The sequence below is a fragment of the Entelurus aequoreus genome, linkage group LG26 (assembly GCF_033978785.1).
Source record: "Entelurus aequoreus isolate RoL-2023_Sb linkage group LG26, RoL_Eaeq_v1.1, whole genome shotgun sequence".
NCBI lineage: Eukaryota > Metazoa > Chordata > Actinopteri > Syngnathiformes > Syngnathidae > Entelurus > Entelurus aequoreus.
In genome coordinates this window covers 11,557,346-11,577,701 of record NC_084756.1, presented here as the reverse complement: position 1 = coordinate 11,577,701, position 20,356 = coordinate 11,557,346, and the positions used below count along the sequence as shown (strand labels likewise).

The window sequence follows — 20,356 nt, the reverse complement described above, 5'->3', positions numbered from 1 at the left end:
TGGTTAAGTCTGGAACAGAAACAAAGATGTGGTAACAAAAGGAAAAAACACAAGACACCAAGGAAAAACCAAATAACTGCTCTAACACACTGAGCACTAAAATGGTCTTACTGCCCAAACAAAAAGGTGACGAGTGGAATGGATCGTAATGTCACAATAGCGTGTGACACATTCACTAGAACAGCGTATTTCAACCACTTGTCTAGTGTGCCATGTCAAATTATGCAAATTCACATAATTGGTCTATGTCAGGTTCCAACACTGATGACATCTATTAAACAAGACAAGAGGCAAAGAATTAAACAGAGACAGAATTCAATTTGGACTCAATTGGGTAGAGTCGCCTGTACACTGTACCCTTGTACAGTGTCTCAGCACGCTCTGGCAAAAAATTGTACTCCTCCTTCTTTATTTGACTTTCTCCGACCACATGACCACAGCTTCCACTTCCAGAGGGAAGTGGGTCGTAAACAGCGTTGCCTTTAGTTACCGAACAGTTCAAAAGAAGAGGTCGTAAAATAGTTCAAAAAGACGTTCGTAAAACAGTTCAAAAAGGAGGTTCAAGAAGAGGTCGCCTGGAGGGAGTCTGGTCCTGCTTCCTCTCCGCTTTGAAGTCCTTGGGTTAGAACAACATATTTCTGTTGATTACAATACAGGAAAGAATACAGAACACCTTCATTTTGCTTCCCCCTACACAGTGGAGTTTTACGAGCCTTACTCTTGGTAGGTTCCAAAGACAGTTTTTGTCTTCTCACCAGACACTCAATGTAACACAAAGTTTTTGTGATAACTTACAAACAATTATTCTAACAGTCTAAAAAATATTTATTTGCAAACCCATAATTATTGAGGTAGGTAGGTCTTTATTTGCATTGCACAAGTGCAACGAAACCTTGTTTCCAGCAAAAACCCGTTCAAGATTGGACAAACAAACAATGTACAGGGCTACAGAACAGGAACGCTGATGGGTCGCCACAAGGCGCCCCGTAAACGATGGGAAAAAAGGTAAACGCTGGGGGAGGATGAGTGAAAAAATACAATCTAGACTGGGAAAAAAACTCCATAGCAAAGTACATATACATATTACAACATACAACTCGAGACTTGCAACAGAGGGGAGGGAGTGGGGGCTACGGTGGATTATGTCGATATTTTTTGGCATCACAACATCTTCTTTCGCTTTTTTTTAAATGTATATTATGTTTATAAACTCAGGAAATATGTCCCTGGACACATGAGGACTTTGAATATGACCAATGTATGATCCTGTAACTACTTGGTATCGGATTGATACCTAAATGTGTGGTATCATCCAAAACTAATGTAAAGTATCAAACAACAGAAGAATAAGTGAGTATTACATTTTAACAGAAGTGTAGACAGAACATGTTAAAAGACAAAGTAAGCCGATATTAACAGTAAATGAACAAGTAGATTAATAATAAATTTTCTACCACTTGTCCTTAATAATGTTGACAAAATAATAGGTAGATAAATGACAAAATACAATATGTTACTGCATACGTCAGCAAACTAAATTAGGAGCCTTTGTTTGTTTACTTACTACTAAAAGACAAGTTGTCTAGTATGTTCACTATTTTATTTAAGGACTTAACTGCAATAAGAAACATATGTTTAATGTACCCTAAGATTTTTGTTAAGCTAAAGCAAATAATGCTATTTTTTTGTGGTCCCCTTTATTTAGAAAAGTACCGAAACGTACCGAAATAATTTTAGTACCGGTACCAAAATATTGGTATCGTTACAACACTACACTGTACTAGATCAGCTTTACGTGTGCTATCAGGTTTGCATGTGTTTTAGTAAATGCAAACCTTTAGTAAATCTGGCCAGAAGTGTCTTAATTCCGTTGTGTAAAAACATAATTCTTATTACCGTATTTTTCGGAGTATAAATCGCTCCGGAGTATAATTCACACTGGCCGAAAATGCATAATAAAGAAGGAAAAAAACATATATAAGTCGCACTGGAGTATAAGTCGCATTTTTTGGGGAAATTTATTTGATAAAAGCCAACACCAAGAATAGACATATGAAAGGCAATTTAAAATAAATAAAGAATAGTGAACAACAGGCTGAATAAGTGTACGTTATATGAGGCATAAATAACCAACTGAGAACGTGCCTGGTATGTTAACGTAACATAATATGGTAAGAGTCATTCAAATAAGTATAACATATAGAACATGCTATACGTTTACCAAACAATCTGTCACTCCTAATCGCTAAATCCCATGAAATCTTATACGTCTAGTCTCTTACGTGAATGAGCTAAATAATATTATTTGATATTTTACGGTAATGTGGTAATAATTTCACACATAAGCCGCTCCTGAGTATAAGTCGCACCCCCGGCCAAACTATGAAAAAAACTGCGACTTATAGTCCGAAAAATACGGTACATGTACATAGTCTATATTAAATACCACAGTATTGATTATATTTTGTAACATATTGTTTGAATTAAATGTAATAATTGTGCAAAATAAATCCAATATAGTATCCATTCAGTTGTAATGTCCATTACGTGTAAGTACACGCTACAATAACTATTACAATATATTTCAATCCGCTGCTGTGCTGGTGTCAATCTGTGTGCTTCATCCACTTTTAGGGAGCTATTGGACCCGCTGGTGGTGCTGGATCTCAGGGACCGCCTGGTCTGCAGGGTATGCCTGGAGAGAGAGGAGGCTCTGGTATCCCTGGACCGAAAGGAGATAGAGTAATAAACCGTATATATTACCAAAGTTCAGTACGTCTGAGTGTCAGAATTAACATGTTTTTAATAGGGTGACCTTGGGGAGAAAGGACCTGAGGGTGCTGCTGGAAAAGATGGCGGCAGGGTAAGTTGAATGTCCAGTATTGAGACATGTTGTCCACATTTTGTTACTCAACTGTTGTACTGTTGCAGGGTCTTACTGGTCCCATCGGTCCTCCTGGTCCTGGTGGTCCAAATGGTGAGAAGGTAAGGTGGATTTGTCAGTTTGCTTATGTTTGCACACATTTGTGTGGGTGCGTGTTACTGATGCTCCCATTGTGTGTTTTATTGACAGGGTGAATCAGGTCCTGCTGGTCCTTCTGGAGCTGCTGGTACTCGTGGTGCTCCTGTAAGTTCACCATAAAACTTGGTGACCATGATAATGCAGCATGCATTGACCAATTGTCATCTTCTACAGGGTGACCGAGGTGAGACCGGACCCCCTGGGCCTGCTGGCTTTGCTGGGCCACCTGTAAGTAACACAAGTATCGTTAAACACATACATAATTAACACAGGTATCATTAAACACAGACATAAGTAACACAGGTATCATTATACACATACATAAGTAACACAGGTATCATTAAAACATACATAAGTTACACAATTATCAATAAACACATACATAAGTAACGCAGGTATCAAAAACACAGACATAAGTAACACAGGAATCATTAAACGCATGCATAATAACACAAGTATCAATAAATACATACATAAGTAACACAAGTATCAATAAATACATACATAAGTAACACAAGTATCAATAAATACATACATAAGTAACACAAGTATCAATAAACACGGACATAAGTAACACAAGTATAATTAAGTACATGAATAAGTAACACAAATACACACAAACATATGCAACACAAGTATCAATAAACACATACAAAAGTAACACAAATATCATTAAACACATATATAAGTAACAAGTATCATTAACACACACATAAGTAACAAAAGTATCAATAAAGACAGACATAAGTAACACAGGTATCATTAACACATACATAAGTAACGCATGTATCAATAAACACATACATAAGTAACACAGGAATCATTAAACACATACATAAGTAACAGGTATCATTAACCCATACATAAGTAACACAAGTATCAATAAACATACACAAGTAACACAGGTATCATTAAGACATACATAAGTAACGCATGTGTCAATAAACACATACATAAGTAAGACATGTATCATCAACACATAAATAAGTAACACAAGAATCAATAGCACAGACATAAGTAACACAGGTATCATTAACACATACATAAGTAAAAGTAACACAGGTATCATCAACACATACATAAATAACACAAGTATCAACAAAGACAGACATAAGTAACACAGGTATCATTAAACACGTAGATAAGTAACACAGGTATCATCAAACACATACATATGTAACACAAGTATCAATAAACACATAAATAAGTAACACAGGTATCATTAAACACATACATAATTAACACAGGTATCATTAAACACAGACATAAGTAACACAGGTATCATTATACACATACATAAGTAACACAGGTATCATTAAAACATACATAAGTTACACAATTATCAATAAACACATACATAAGTAACGCAGGTATCAAAAACACAGACATAAGTAACACAGGAATCATTAAACGCATACATAATAACACAAGTATCAATAAATACATACATAAGTAACACAAGTATCAATAAATGCATACATAAGTAACACAGGTAGCATTAAACACATACATAAGTAACACAAGTATCAGAAAACACAGACATAAGTAACACAGGTAGCATTAAACACATACATTAGTAACACAGGTATCATTAACACATACATAAATAACACAGGTATCATTAACACATACATAAGTAACACAAGTATCAATTAAGACAGACATACGTAAGTAACACAGGTATCATTAAACACATAGATAAGTAACACAGGTATCAAAAACAGACATAAGTAACAAAGGTATCATTAAACACATACATAAGTAACACAAGTATCAATAAATACATACATAAGTAACACAAGTATCAATAAATACATAAGTAACACAGGTATCAAAAAACACAGACATAAGTAACTTAGGTTAATGATACCTGTAAAGTAATACAGGTATTATTAGCGCATGCATAAGTAACACAAGTATTAATAAATACATACATAGAGTAAGTAACACAAGTATTAATAAATACATACATAGAGTAAGTAACACAAGCATCATTAACACATAGATAAGTAACACAGATATAATGACATGACACTCAATCACAGACAGAAGGACAAAGGCGTGTCTCGGTGCAAAGTTTGAGTGTGATTATCTCCAAGAGACAAGCAAGGAAGTCATTACTCTCCCGGCCAAACATCACATAAATATTTTTAATAAACATTTTTCCCCCTAGTATGACACTGACATTATTGAGTATATAAACTGTCTTGGTATGAGTTCTGTCAGGTTCAAACACTGATGACATCTATTAAACAAGACAAGAAGCAAGGAATTAAACAGAGACACAATAAAATGTAGCTCAATGAGGAGAAACGTCTGGACTGTACTCTTTGCACAGTTCCACCACGCTCTGACGAAAGATTGTACGCCTCCTCTCTTATTTGGACTTCCCCTGATTACATGGCAACAGCTGTTTCTAAAGGAAGGGGGTCGTAAACAGGTGCTGCCTTTGGCCACAAAACAGTTCAAAGAAAAGGTTGTAAAACAGTTCAAAGAAGAGGTGCCTGGAGGGGAGTCAGGTCCTGCTTCCTCTTCGCGTTGTAGTTCTCGGGTCAAGACAAAATCTTCCTGTGGATTACAATAGAAGAAAGAAACCGAACACCTTCATGTTGCTTCCCACCCTACACCGTGGAGTTTTACAAGGCTTCTTCTTGGTAGGATCAAAGACGGCTTTTGTCTGCTCGCCGGGAACACATTGAAACACAAAGTTGTGTGATAACTTAGATACAATTATTCTAACAAGTTCCCGCCTTAATTATCACCACACACACTCGAAATAGAAGGAGATGCTAGCAGAAAAATACACTTTTTAACACTCCTGTTCCCACGCCTCACTGCTGTCACGCTTTAATTGCAGTGGAACAGAAACACCTCTGTTTACTTGCTGGGAAACCCTTGTTTGAATGTACATAATCATTTGTCCCTAAACCTGCTGTGTAAATATTACATATCAGTACTGTTTCCTCTTTAAACGTGTCGGTCTTTTATTGAATCTAAAAAAAAACACATTACTGTAATATGGAACAGCATTAACAACACACGTATTATTATGTTGTTGCATACTTTAAATGGGAAACAATATTGCCGTCTGATGGACAAATCTAAAAATGACATATTAACAGCCACTAGTACTGATTAGGGTTGTACGGTATACCGGTATTAGTATAGTACTGCGATACTAATTAATCATATTCGGTACTATACCGCCTCTGAAAAGTACAACGCCCTCAGGAAGAGGTGCTTTAAGATATGGCTCGCTAGCGGCTAAAGTCCATCCGCAGTCTGCAGTGTTTTAGCTACTTCTAAATCACTAATCCTCGCCTTCATGGCGACTAATAAAGTAAGTTTCTTACAAGTAGTATTATCACTGGAGGACGAGTAATAGCTAAACATGTTTCACTACACACCGTAGGAGGATGCAATAGCTCACCGGCATCACAATGTAAACAAATGCCATTGGTGGATCTACACCTGACATCCACTGTAATGATACCAAGTACAGTAGCGTATCTAGTCGATATTACTATGATTACATCGATATTTTTTTGGCATCACAACATCTTCTTTCGTTTAAAAAACATGTATGTTATGTTTATAAACTCAGTAAATATGTCCCTGGATACATGAGGACTTTTAATATGACCAATGTATGATCCTGTAACGACTTGGTATCGGACTGATACCTAAATGTGTGGTATCGTCCAAAACGAATGTAAAGTATCCAAACAACAGAAGAATAAGTGATTATTACATTTCAACAGAAGTGTAGATAGAACATGTTGAAACAGAAAGTAATTAGATATTAACAGTACATTAACAAGTGGATTAATAATCAATTTTTACAGTTTGCCCCTCATAATGTTGACAAAATAAGAGGTAGATAAATGACACAATATGTTACTGCATATGTCAGCAGACTAATTAGGAGCCTTTGTTTGTTTACTTACTACTAAAAGACAGGTTGTCTGGTATGTTCACTATTTTATTTAAGGACTAAATTGCAATAATAAACATATGTTTAATGTACCCTAAGATTTTTTTGTTAAAATAAAGCCAAAAATGCCATTTTTTGTGGTTCCCTTTTTTTAGAAAAGTATCAAAATAATGTTGGTTCCTGTATCAAAATATTGGTATCGGGACAACACTAGTACAGATTAAAAATTGTAAATGAAGGATTAGATTAGTTCATGTTGGAAAATAAAAGTGGGATTAAAAAACGATTTTAACTAGTCATTAGGCCAAAAAAAAGGATTAAAAAAAATTGTGCAGCCTTGCAATTTAAGACTAATTAAATACAATTAGTGTAACCTACATCAGCAAGTGTTTTTATTCCATTACTCTTTAAGCCTCTCTAGATTTATTTGTTTTTTTCATTTAGTTTTTATTGACATCCAGCATCAGACATTCCTATCCACTACATCATATTTGCATACATCACACATCTACCATCTGCCCCAAATGTCAACATATTTTTTTGTTTACATCCCAACGATGCCACCACCCTCCTCCCCCAAAAAGAAAAAAACCAGCAAGAAAACAAAACAAGTCAAAATAATATTTACAGATAAATCAATTAAAACTATCAAATAATGCTAATAATAATAATAATCAGAAATAAAATAAAAAAATATAAACAGATAGTAAATAATAATAATTTAAAAAAATAAAAAATAAAACAATTAAATTAATTAATTAATTTTAAAATATATATATATATATATATATATATATATATATATATATATATATATATATATATATATATATATATATATATATATATATATATATATCGACACATAGGGAGTAATCTTTTTATTTTTTTGAATCTCTAGATAAAAAAAACACTTTCTTGAGGATTGATGTCACAGATTTTTTTTCCGACAAAACATTCCAATACAAACTATATTTACATTCAAAACACATACAGTATTTGATTTGCAGCCAAAAAGTTCCAGCGGATAAAGTATTTTCTCAAATATACACAAATATATTTGCCTTCATTACATAATGCCCAATTTAGTGCACACATGAATAAATAAATGACAACTTTTAAAAATATATATATTATTTTATAGTTGTAGCTTGCATGTTGCTTGATTTGTAAGGGTATCCTAAAATAGAACATATGAACATATACAGTATCCCTCCACGTCCGTTGGCCATTTTGTTTAATTATTTATTTGTGCGGTCATACAGCTGACCAATAGAAACAGTGTACAATATGCCTAGAGCAGTGTTTTTTAACCACTGTGCCGCAGCACACTAGTGTGCCGTGCGATACAGTCTGGTGTGCCGTGGGAGATTATCTCATTTCACCTATTTGGTTTAAAAATATTTTTTGCAAACCAGTAATTAGAGTCTGCAAATTATGTGTTGTTGTTGTTGAGTGTTGGTGCTGTCTAGACCTCAGCAGAGTAACCGTGTAATACTCTTCCATATCAGTTGGTGGCAGCCGGTAGCTAATTGCTTTGTAGATGTCGGGAACAACGGGAGGCAGCGTGCAGGTAAAACGGTATCTAATGCTTAAACCAAAAATAAACAAAAGGTTAGAGCCCCTAAGAAAAGGCATTGAAGCTTAGGGAAAGCTATGCAGAACGAAACTAAAACTGAACTGGCTGCAAAGTAAACAAAATCAGAACGCTGGACGACAGCAAAGACTTACTGTGGAGCAAAGACGGCGTCCACAATGTACATCCGAACATGACATGACAATCAACAATGTCCCCACAAAGAAGGATAAAAACATCTGAAATAGTCTTGATTGCTAAAATAAAGCAGATGCGGGAAATATCGCTCAAAGGAAAACATGAAACTGTTACAGGAAAATACCAAAAAAAGAGACCAAAATAGGAGCGCAAGACAAAAACTAAATCACTACACACAGGAAAACAACAGGTGGTGACAGTACACCTACTTTGAGACAAGAGCTATAGTGATGCATGCTTGGTTATGGTTTAAAGTCATATCCAACAATTGCGACAACGACTTTTTACTGTTAACTGAGTTTCGTTTTTTAATTATTTCTGCTGGTGGTGTGCCTCTGCATTTTTTCAACGCAAAAAATGTGCCTTGACTCAAAAAAGGTTGAAAAACACTGCTCTAAAGGGATCAAGACAAAATAGCGACTGATGCATCTAAAAGAAAACAGCCTTTTTTTTTAATAGCCGTCCACTCTCCTTGAAAATTTTAAGGAACAGAAATTACAAATCTGGAATTATTTGTCACATTAGTTGAACAAAGTCCAAAATGACTTAAAATAAATAAATTTTCAAATAACTGAATGGCACAAAACGTGTGAATAACATGAATTACCATGAATTGATTTACGTGGACCCCGACTTAAACAAGTTGAAAAACGTATTCGGGTGTTACCATTTAGTGGTCAATTGTACGGAATATGTACTGTTCTGTGCAATCTACTAATAAAAGTCTCAATCAATCAATCAATGCTAACAATACTAATAGAGTCCATTAGCCGCCATTAGCTAATGCTAATTGTCTCCATCAGGGTGCTGACGGCCAACCTGGACTCAAGGGAGACCAAGGAGAATCCGGGCAGAAGGGTGACGCCGGCGCCCCCGGACCTCAAGGACCATCTGGTGCTCCTGGGCCTTCTGTGGGTATTGCCACTGAAATGTTATCACCCAACTATATACCATCACGCCACAAAACCCCCATTTGATGGTTCTCTTTCAGGGTCCGACTGGTGTTTCTGGACCAAAGGGTGCTCGCGGTGCTCAAGGACCTTCTGTAAGTGACATCATGAAAATGGACCCCGGCCGAACACATCACTGTTATTGATTTTCTGTTGGGATTCATTTTTCCTGCCTTGTCAGACTGACTTCATCGTCTTCGTCATCTCCTTCTCTTTCAGGGCGCCACTGGTTTCCCTGGAGCCGCTGGCCGTGTTGGACCCCCCGGGCCCAATGTAAGTTCAAACAATCCTAATTTGGATCAGCAACCATTACCATTTTAGATAACCACTGCTTGGAATAATCAATAATGCATTTCTTAGAGTACAGGTATATGTGTGTATATACAGTCGCGGTCAAAAGTTGACATACACTTGTAAAGAACATAATTACATACATATAATGTGTCATGAGACATGTAAATATAAGTTAAATACACAGAGGACATAATTAAAGGAAATTAAATGAGCTCAAATATACCTACAAGCGAGGCATAATGATGCAATATGTACATACAGTTAACCTCAATAGCATGTTAGCATTGATTAGCTTGCAACAATGCACTGACCAAATATGCCTGATTAGCACTCCAACAAGTCAATAACATCAACAAAGCTCACCTTTGTGCATTCACGCTCAGTATAAAACGTTTGGTGGACAAAACGGGACAAAGAAAGAGTGGCATAAAACACCTCTTTCTGTGGCAGCGTCGGAGAAAGTTGTAGGTGTGAACAAACTGTTCCATCACAGTCCACACTATGGTGAGTTCAAGGACCGCTGAAATTAGTAGATCGCCAAATTGTCCTCGGTGAAGCATAAACATATTAAACTGTGGGCTTTCTAACAATTAGGAAGGTTTGTGTCATGTTTGTCCCCCTACAGAAACCATATTACAACAAAAAAATATATTTTTTACCCCATTTTTTTCCATTTTCATACATATTTGAAAAAGCTCCAGGGAGCCACTAGAGCAGGGGTGTCCAAACTTTTTCCACTGAGGGCCGCACACGGAAACATTAAAGCATGTGGGGGCCATTTTGATCTTTTTCATCTTCAAACCATTACAAAATATATGCATTTTTTATTTATTTTACCTTTAGGGGTCCGGGGCTCATAAAGGGTCTCAGTCATTAAAATGTTAAAAATAAGTCAGATTATTATTTTTTTTTAATTATTTAACGCTTACAGTAAATCTCTATATCAACTTCAAGTTGATATAAAGTAATACAAATAAAAAAAAATGTTTTATGGCTTTTCTGTCAAAAACAACTTAGTTTTTTTTATAGTAAAACTGAAATATGCAGTATTTAGTAATTAGAGCCCTAAAAGATCAATAATGCACGACAAATTTGATTTTAATTATTTCATATTTTTGAGTAATCACAGTGAAAAGATAAATAAAAAATCACTAAATATATTTGGGATCCAAAAGGTGCCCCACTCATAAAGTGATACATTTGTATTAGGTTTTCTTTTACTTTCAACACTTAAGTTACGAGATCAACTTCAGATATATCTGTCGATTTTATGCTGGAACTATTATTTTGTTTGTTTTATGCGCTTTTGTCAAAGAAAACTTTGATGTTTTTATATGTCTACTACACAATGTATGCAATATTTACCACATAAAACATTTTAAATTGAAATATTTGAAGTAATTGGAGCCCTGAAAATAATTCATTATAACATGGATTTTTTGTCTTTTTTTTTTTTTTTGAGCAATGGCAAAAAAAAGAAAAATGAAGAAAGACAAAAGAAAAAAAAAACCAGCCTGCACGGCAGCTTTTGTGTCAACATTGCAACTTTTTCTCGTTAGATTTCACCTCATTCCTTTTTGGAATGATTTCACCTCATTCCGCTTTTTTTGATGTTCTTTTTTATTTTTACAATAGTATTTCCAGAATGTGTGGCGGGCCGGTAAACAATTAGCTGCGGGCCGCAAATGGCCCCCGGGCCGCACTTTGGACACCCCTGCACTAGAGCAAAGCTAAAGAGCCGCATGTGGCACTAGAGCCGCGGGTTGTTGACCTCCGCCCTAACACAACAACAACTCTATTGTGACAACACACTTGTTCTTACATGAGGATGTGGTCGATAAAAGCTACAGTTTGTTCCCATTTCCACTTTCTCATGCACTCCAGAACATTATCAAAGTCACTATTTGTTCTTCTTGTAATCAAGCGCTATGTTTCCTTAGGGTAATCCTGGAGCCGCTGGTCCCGCCGGCCCCTCTGGCAAAGACGGACCCAAAGGCGTGAGGGGAGACGGTGGCCCCCATGGCAGACAAGGTGATGCTGGGCTCCGTGGTCCCGCTGGAACCTCCGGAGAGAAGGGAGACGCCGGAGAGGACGGCCCCCCTGTGAGTTTGTCATCTTTATATATCAATATACAGTATTTTCCGGACCATAGGGCGCACCGGATTATAAGGCGCACTACCGATGAGCGGGTCTAGTCAGGTCTTTTGTTATATATAAAGCGCACCGGATTATTAGGCGCATTAAAGGAGTCATATTATTATTATTATTATTTCTAAATGTAAAAGACTTCCTTGTGGTCTACATAACATGTAATGGTGGTTCTTTGGTCAAAATGTTGCATAGATGATGTTTTACAGATCATCTTCAAGTCGCTTTCTGACAGTCACTTTAGGATGCGCCGTTTTGTGGGCGGTCTTATTTACGTGCCTCCACTTCGACAGCGTCTTCTCCCCGTCATCTTTGTGGTAGTGGTGTAGCGTGCAAGGCCGGGAGTGGAAAAAGTGTCAAAAGATGGAGCTAACTGTTTTAATGACATTCAGACTTTACTTTAATCAATAATGGAGCAGCATCTCCTCATCCGTGGCTCACTGGTGCAACGACAACATCTTAAACATCTTTCTTCAAGACAGGAAAATAAACTTTCGCCATGAATAAAGCCAGCTGTCATTGAGTGTAATAGCAGAGGAAGCCAACACACTGACAGACTAATGGCACGACCCCACAGGCTTTTACCTTGTCCTCTATACACACACACACACACACACACACACACACACACACACACACACACAAGCAATCACCAGCAGATGACAAGTTCTGTCAAGCTAATGCCAGCCCACAGATGATTGCAAACATCTATTACATACATGTAATCTTCATTGTCAGATTCAGTGTGTGTGTGTGTGTGTGTGTGTGTGTGTGTGTGTGTGAGTGTGTGTGTGTGTGTGTGTGTGTGTGTGTGTGTGTGTGTGTGTGTTAGAGTTCTTGTATTTTTACCCTTCTTGACACATCAAGATACATTTTTTATGTAAAATTATTACTTTTTAATGCAAAATGGTGTCATTTGTCATATAAAATTCAGACTTTTATCACAACATTGCCAATTTTTTTTTGTTGTTCTTGTAAAATAGTGAAATTTTTTTGAGTAAAATTATGACTTTTGTCATAATTTTGCCAAAAAAAATTGTTATATGTTTTCTTATAAAATTGGGACTTTTGTCGAGTAAAATGACGACTCTTTTCATAAAATTGCCAAAATGTTTAGCTTTTTCTTGTAAACTTGCGACTGTTTTTTGAGTAAAATACCAACTTTTCTCATAACATTGCACAAATGTTCAGATTTTCTTGTAAAATGTTGACTTGCGTTGAGTAAAATGACGACTTGTATTATAATTCTGCAAAAATGTTAAGTTTTTCTGGTGAAATTCCAACTCATTTTTCACAACAAGCTTTTTTATATTTGCATAGTATGTATATTTCATTAATGTTGTAAATACAAATCTTTATATATATATATATATATATATATATATATATATATATATATATATATATATATATATATATATATATATATATATATATATATATATATATATATATATATATATATATAGCGTGGTACTACAGAGGTACGCTTATTTGGAGGTCTCAAGAAGGTAACAAATACAAGAATGTGTGTGTGTGTGTGTGTGTGTGTGTGTGTGTGCGTGTGTGTGTTCTTGTATTTCTACCCTTCTTGAGACATCAAGAAAAAAAAATGTATCTTCCCTATGAGGAGGTGTGAACAAGTGATGACATAAATCATGGTCCCAATAACATTGCATCTAATAGAGAATGTCTCATTTGCACCCCTGCTGGTGACATCTATCAAAATGAGGGTGGACCCAAAAAGGAGTGATTTTTCAAATTGACTGTGTGTCGCTTTTAAAAGTGCTCCCCCTCTAGTCAACATATGAAATAACAAGTGTGTGTAAGAAATTGAAATGCGCCCTCTTTGGCCAAAATTAATATTTAAAAAAATGTATACAGACACATGTATAACTTGAAGTAAATAATGAAGATTAAAAACCAATTACAAGCAAACAATTCCCCAAAAAATAAATTAACTAAAATCAGTCTTTTTCTCACAATGTGTCAACTTTTTTCTTATAAAATTGGGAAGAATTTTTCATATTTTTCTGTTTCTGTAATATTGCAATATTTTGTCGTAAAATGATTACTTTTTTTATGTAAAAGTATTACTTTTTTATGTAAAAGTATTACTTTTTTATGCAAAATGGTGACATTTGTTATATAAAATTTTGGCTTTTATCACACTGTTGCCCTTTTTTTTTTGTTCTTGTAAAATAGTGATATTTTTTGAGTAAAACGATGACTATTGTCATAATTTTGCCAAGCGAAATTCCGATAATTATTATAATATTGCCAAAATTTTAAAGTTTTCTTATAAAATGTTGACTTTTGTCGAGTAAAAATTACGACTCTTTCCATAAAACTGCCAAAATGTTAAGCTTTTTCTTGTAAACTTGCGACTGTTATTGAGTAAAATTCCAACTTTTATCATTTATTTGCACACATGTTCAGGTTTTTCTTGTAAAATGTTGACTTACATTGAGTAAAATGATGACTTTTATTATAATACTGCCAAAATTCTAAGTTTTCCTTGTGAAATTCCAAATCATTTTTCACAACAAGCTTTTTTTATATTTGCATAGTATGTATATATTATTAATGTTCTAAATACAAATCTTTATATATCTAGAAAGGCTGGTCCTAAAGAGGTAGGCATTTTTCAGAGGTCTCAAGAAGGTATAATGTGTGTGTGTGTGTGTGTGTGTGTGTGTGTGTGTGTGTGTGTGTGTGTGTGTGTGTGTGTGTGTGTGTGTGTGTGTGTGTGTGTGTGTGTGTGTGTGTGTGTGTGTGTGTGTGTGTGTGTGTGTGTGTGTGTGTGTGTGTGTGTGTGTCGCGAGGGCTCACTCTGGCCTCATGAAGTAGCCGAGGCGCGGGGCAGAAAGTAGATCAGGTGTGATGGACAAATCCATTTTGATGGATGAAGCTGTAGTTTGTAAGCCAGCAGCTGGAATAAACGTCAGCAGATGATGAAGTCGACACATATTTTCTTTCATTTTAAAAAAAAATGGCTGATACACAACAGCCAGAATCAACCAGAATCAAGCTATACATATTTTTCCTATTTTTCCTATTTTCTTATTTCAAGTGGCATATTTTTATGGCATTTATGTCCACTGTGTTGAAAGGGACAAGCGGTAGAAAAAAGGATGGATGTATGGAACACTCCTAATATTTTACTGTCACACAAAGCCTTTATTAACACTTCAAGTATTATATATTGTGTAAAATAACCCAACACATGCACAAATATGAACATAAAAACACATTTTACAGAGAATAATGCCAATTTTGCATGCAGAAAACAATGTAAAACACATATTAATAACAATTTAATTTAAATTGGCTAAGACAGAGTTGAGTGGAGAGGCATTGCCAACTTCCTGCTTTGAGTTGTTTCTTGAATTCAATAGTGTTTCTCACCTTCTGTATAAAAATGCTATCAGTCGCAACTTTTTTTGGCCCTATACTAGATTATTTTACAGTCGTACTCAGTTCAAAAAAACACAGACTGATTTGTTAGGGCACTCAATTCCGCAGAGTAGTACGCTGGCAAACACACTACTGTCCTCGGGATGTACAGTCATTTATTATCACAGTTGTTTTGACCAAAATGATCATTGTTATAATGAAATGGAATGCGATGATAAAGTAATTATGGACTAGCTAGCTTCTTCTCTCACAAATGAGCAGTATCATCATGAGTTTTTCCAATCCCGATTTTTCCATCATAAATACTAACGTCACAAATGTTACTGTGATTTGTCATGATGTCTGTTATCATCACATCTCTATACTGTAGTTTGTTTGGCTGTACAATAACCGGGACAATGGACCAAAAACAAGACAAAGTGTTGATTTCCATCCAAAACCAAATCATACAAAAAGTAGAGCGTACGAAAACCAAGGTACTCTTTCTTGTACTTCTGAGCCAGACCCTTTTCCAATATGAGTTCAAATTCTTGTTCTATGGTTATCATCACGCTATTCCTCTCTGTCCTCGTTCTGTGGTTTCATCGTGGGGGAAAAAGTCAAAGACAAAGCAAAGGATGGAGTCCAGTGTATTAAAAACACACAAAAAACAACAAAAATGAATGATTTTTGACAAAACTGCACATGTGAAGGAATAGTAATTGTTCTTCTGAAGTTGTTGCTAGGTAGAATTTGTAGGTCCGATAAAACAAAAGAGATATTGGCTAGAAATAAATACGTTGTACGGTATACCGCTACTAGTATAGTATCGCTGTACCAATGAATCAAAAACGGTATTATACTCTGTTTGAAAAGTACCGTCCATCCATCCATCCATCCATCCATCCATCTTCTTCATGTTATCAGAGGTTGGGTCGCGGGGGCAGCAGCCTAAGCAGAGGAGCCCAGAAAAGTACCGTTCGGCATATTTTTTTTTACAGGCGCGTCGTCGTCACGTCGTGACATTGCTGGTTTTACGAGCAGAGGAGCATGTTCGGCAGCGCGCACACACAGAGTACTTACAAGCAGACACAGTGTGTAGACAGAAAAGGGAGAACGGACGCATTTTGGATTAAAAACTGACAATAAAGGTGAAGCTATAACACTGAAACGCCCTCAGGAAGAGGTGCTTTAAGACATGGCTAGCTAGTTAGCGGCTAACGTCCATCTGCAATTGACAGTGTTTTAGCTACTTCTAAATCACTAATCCTGGCCTCCATGGCGACAAATAAAGTAAGTTTCTTACATGTATCATTATCACTGCAGGACGAGGAATAGCTAAACATGCTTCACTACACACCGTAGCTCACCAGCGTCACAATATAAACAAACACTATGGGTGGATCTACACCTGACATCCACTGTAATGATACCAAGTACAGGAGCATATCTAGTCAATACTACTATGATTACATATGTTTTATTGTCACAAAATCTTTTTTCCTTCTTTTAAAATTCATATCATGTTTATAGCTTATAATAATAATTCACCCCTATACAATATCCTACCCTAATACCCTACTGTGCAATATTACCCTTTGAGTGTAATACGTCCGACACTGATTGTTATTACTCCGGTACTCTTGTCATGTTCTGTATATTGTACAGTATTTTGTATTTCTATAGTGTTTTCTATATTGTACAGGATTGCTTATTATTTTTATGGGATAGTAGTCTGTTTATTTCAATTGTTAGTTTTTTTCTTTATTGCCTGTTGTATAATTTATTTTATTTTATTATTTATTTATTTTTACCCCATATTTGTTCTCATTACCTCACCTTAAATTGGAGTCTTTAATCTCGTTATATGCACATATAATGACAATAAAGTCCATTCTAGTCTTCTATTCTATTCTATTCTATTCTATAAACTCAGTAAATATGTCCCTGGACACATGAGGACTTTGAATATGACCAATGTATGATCCTGTAACTACTTGGTATCGGATTGATACCTAAATTTGTGGTATCTCTAATGTAAAGTATCAAACAACAGAAGAATAAGTGATTATTAGATTTTAACAGAAGTGTAGATAGAACATGTTAAAAGAGAAAATAAGCAGATATTAACAGTAAATGAACAAGTAGATTAATAATTCATTTTCTACCACTTGTCCTTAATAATGTTGACAAAATAATAGAATGATAAATGACACAATATGTTACTGCATACTTCAGCAGACTAATTAGGAGTCTTTGTTTGTTTACTTACTACTAAAAGACAAGTTGTCTAGTATGTTCACTATTTTATTTAAGGACTAGATTGCAATAATAAACATATGTTTAATGTACCCTAAGATTTTTTGTTAAAATAAAGCCAATAATGCCATTTTTTGGTCCCCTTTTTTTTTTAGAAAAGTATCAAAATACATTTTAGTACCGGTACCAAAATATTGGTATGGAGACAACTCTCTACTCTACTTCATACTAGTAGAGTATTTCTTTGTTAATCAATTCCATATTCTTTAATGGCTTCTGTGTTTTTTCCCCAGGGTGCTTTAGGTCCCTCCGGTCCTCAGGGTTTGGGCGGCCAGCGTGGAATTGTGGGTCTTCCTGGACAGCGAGGTGAACGAGGCTTCCCCGGCCTTCCCGGACCTTCTGTGAGTACTCAGAAAATGGCTTATTTAATGTAATTGATGTAGCAGCTTTGATATATATATATATATATATATATATATATATATATATATATATATATATATATATATATATATATATATATATATATATATATATATATATATATATATATATATATATATATATATGTATATATATATATAGCAGCTTTGATCAACAATGCCTGTGGTTCTAACCACCACAAATCTGCATGATTATTGTATGTAGCCATCAGCTTTTATACTCCTATTTTAGTGAGTATCAAAATGACTTTAAAAATCTTATATAAGTGTTATAATGAAGGCAACACATGATGTGTCTACATTAGCTATATTAGCCTACTATCAAAATGACTTTAAAAGTCTTATATAAGTGTTATAATGAAGGCAACACATGATGTAAGTGTCTACATTAGCTGTATTAGCCTACTATCAAAATTACTTTAAAAGTCTTTTATAAGTGTTATAATGAAGGCAACACATGATGTAAGTGTCTATATTAGCCTACTATCAAAATGACTTTAAAAGTCTTATATAAGTGTTATAATGAAGGCAACACATGATGTAAGTGTCTATATAAGCTATGATAGCCTACTATCAAAATGACTATGTGTCGCAGGCTGAAGCAAATCTTCGTTGACAGAAATGTTGAAATTTAATATTTATTCTACACATTTTTACAACATTAGAAACCATTAGTAAAACTTCTCAGAGGGTGAGATAACTTCTGGAAATGACTGGCTTAGAATGGCCAAAGCTTTGGATGTGTGTGTCCAAGTTCAAAGAAAGGGCCAGCTGTCTTCTTCTAATGGATGTATTACAATCTTTGGCAAGCTAGGTAATGTTTGCTGTGGTCTGGAACAACATGGCACACGGACAACTACAGATAATGTGTCATGAGACATGCAAATATAAATTATATACAAAGAGGATAAAAGTAAAGGATATTAAATGAGCTCAAATATACCTACAAATGAGGCATAATGATGCAATATGTGCATACAGCTAGCCTAAATAGCTTGCAGTCATGCACTGACCAAATATGCACTCCAACAAGTCAATAACATCAACAAAGCGCACCTTTGTGCATTCACGCACAGTATAAAACATTTGGTGGACAAAATGATACAAAGAAGGAGTGGAAGATTTTACAAGTAAACAAACTGTTGCGTCACAGTCCACACTGTGGTGAGTTCAAGAACCACAGAAATCAGTAGGACAAAACAATGTTCACCAAAAAGTGTCATCAGTGAAGCATACACACAAACATTTTAAACTATTCTAACAATTGGGAAGGTTTGTGTCATGTTTGTCCTCAAACAATAAACATACAAAAACAAAAATATTATTTTTCCCCCCATCTTTATCCATTTTCAATCCTTTCTTAAAAATGCTCCAGGGACTAAAGAGCGGCCCTAGGGGGTTGCTGACCCCGTGTTAAATGAATAGTCAGCTTGACTTTAAAATGATCCTACAAAATGTGTGAAAACGTAGGTCCACTTGCACAGAATTCAAATAGTAATAGTTATGTTTATTTACTCATATTCATTTTCATGCTGGTAATTTTTGCACTTTTAACTTTCAACTCAATGTGTTTTTTAGAGGCTAAAATGTCCTAGCTTTGATTAATGTCCGTGATTGCTGAGAATGTTCTTAGAATTTGTCCACGAGGAGCAAGTCTGTGCAATAACAATCTTTAGTAACACTGCCCTGATCTCTATCTGCAGCCGTCATTGCACAGCCTGTATAATGTTACGTTGTCATGGTGACCAGCAGGTGGCCGGTCATTTGTGAACATGTGAGCGCGTGGAGGCATCATCATTCACTGGTCATTGGAATTGATCTTTGCCTGTCATCTTTCATCTCATAGCTAAAAATAAACATTTGACATTTGACAATATCATTAATAAAACAAACATTTTACTTCAAATAACTGTCATAAATGTGTTAAAATGTTCATTTTACATCAAATCACTATAATTATTACAATAAACATTTCACACTAGACAACTATTTCTATTAAAATAAAAATTTTACATCAGATAACCAGAATTATTCTCTAAAAAATAATAATTTTACATCAGATAACTATAATAATTTCTAAAAATAAACATTTTACATCAGAAACCTATAATTGATAAATATCATTATTAAAAAAAC

General features: G+C 35.1%; 1 protein-coding gene across 2 annotated transcripts in view; it reads left to right on the top strand.

Annotated features, from left to right (window-relative positions):
• The window catches only part of col2a1b (collagen, type II, alpha 1b), a 127,080-nt gene that overhangs the window by 83,631 nt on the left and 23,093 nt on the right, over window positions 1–20,356 (top strand). For both annotated transcript variants that reach the window (XM_062037771.1, XM_062037770.1), the window contains 10 exons: window positions 2,635–2,742; window positions 2,810–2,863; window positions 2,932–2,985; window positions 3,074–3,127; window positions 3,197–3,250; window positions 9,534–9,641; window positions 9,722–9,775; window positions 9,900–9,953; window positions 11,915–12,076; window positions 18,071–18,178. In XM_062037771.1, coding sequence (XP_061893755.1) covers window positions 2,635–2,742; window positions 2,810–2,863; window positions 2,932–2,985; window positions 3,074–3,127; window positions 3,197–3,250; window positions 9,534–9,641; window positions 9,722–9,775; window positions 9,900–9,953; window positions 11,915–12,076; window positions 18,071–18,178 — 810 coding nt within the window. The remainder of the gene's footprint in view (window positions 1–2,634; window positions 2,743–2,809; window positions 2,864–2,931; window positions 2,986–3,073; window positions 3,128–3,196; window positions 3,251–9,533; window positions 9,642–9,721; window positions 9,776–9,899; window positions 9,954–11,914; window positions 12,077–18,070; window positions 18,179–20,356) is intronic.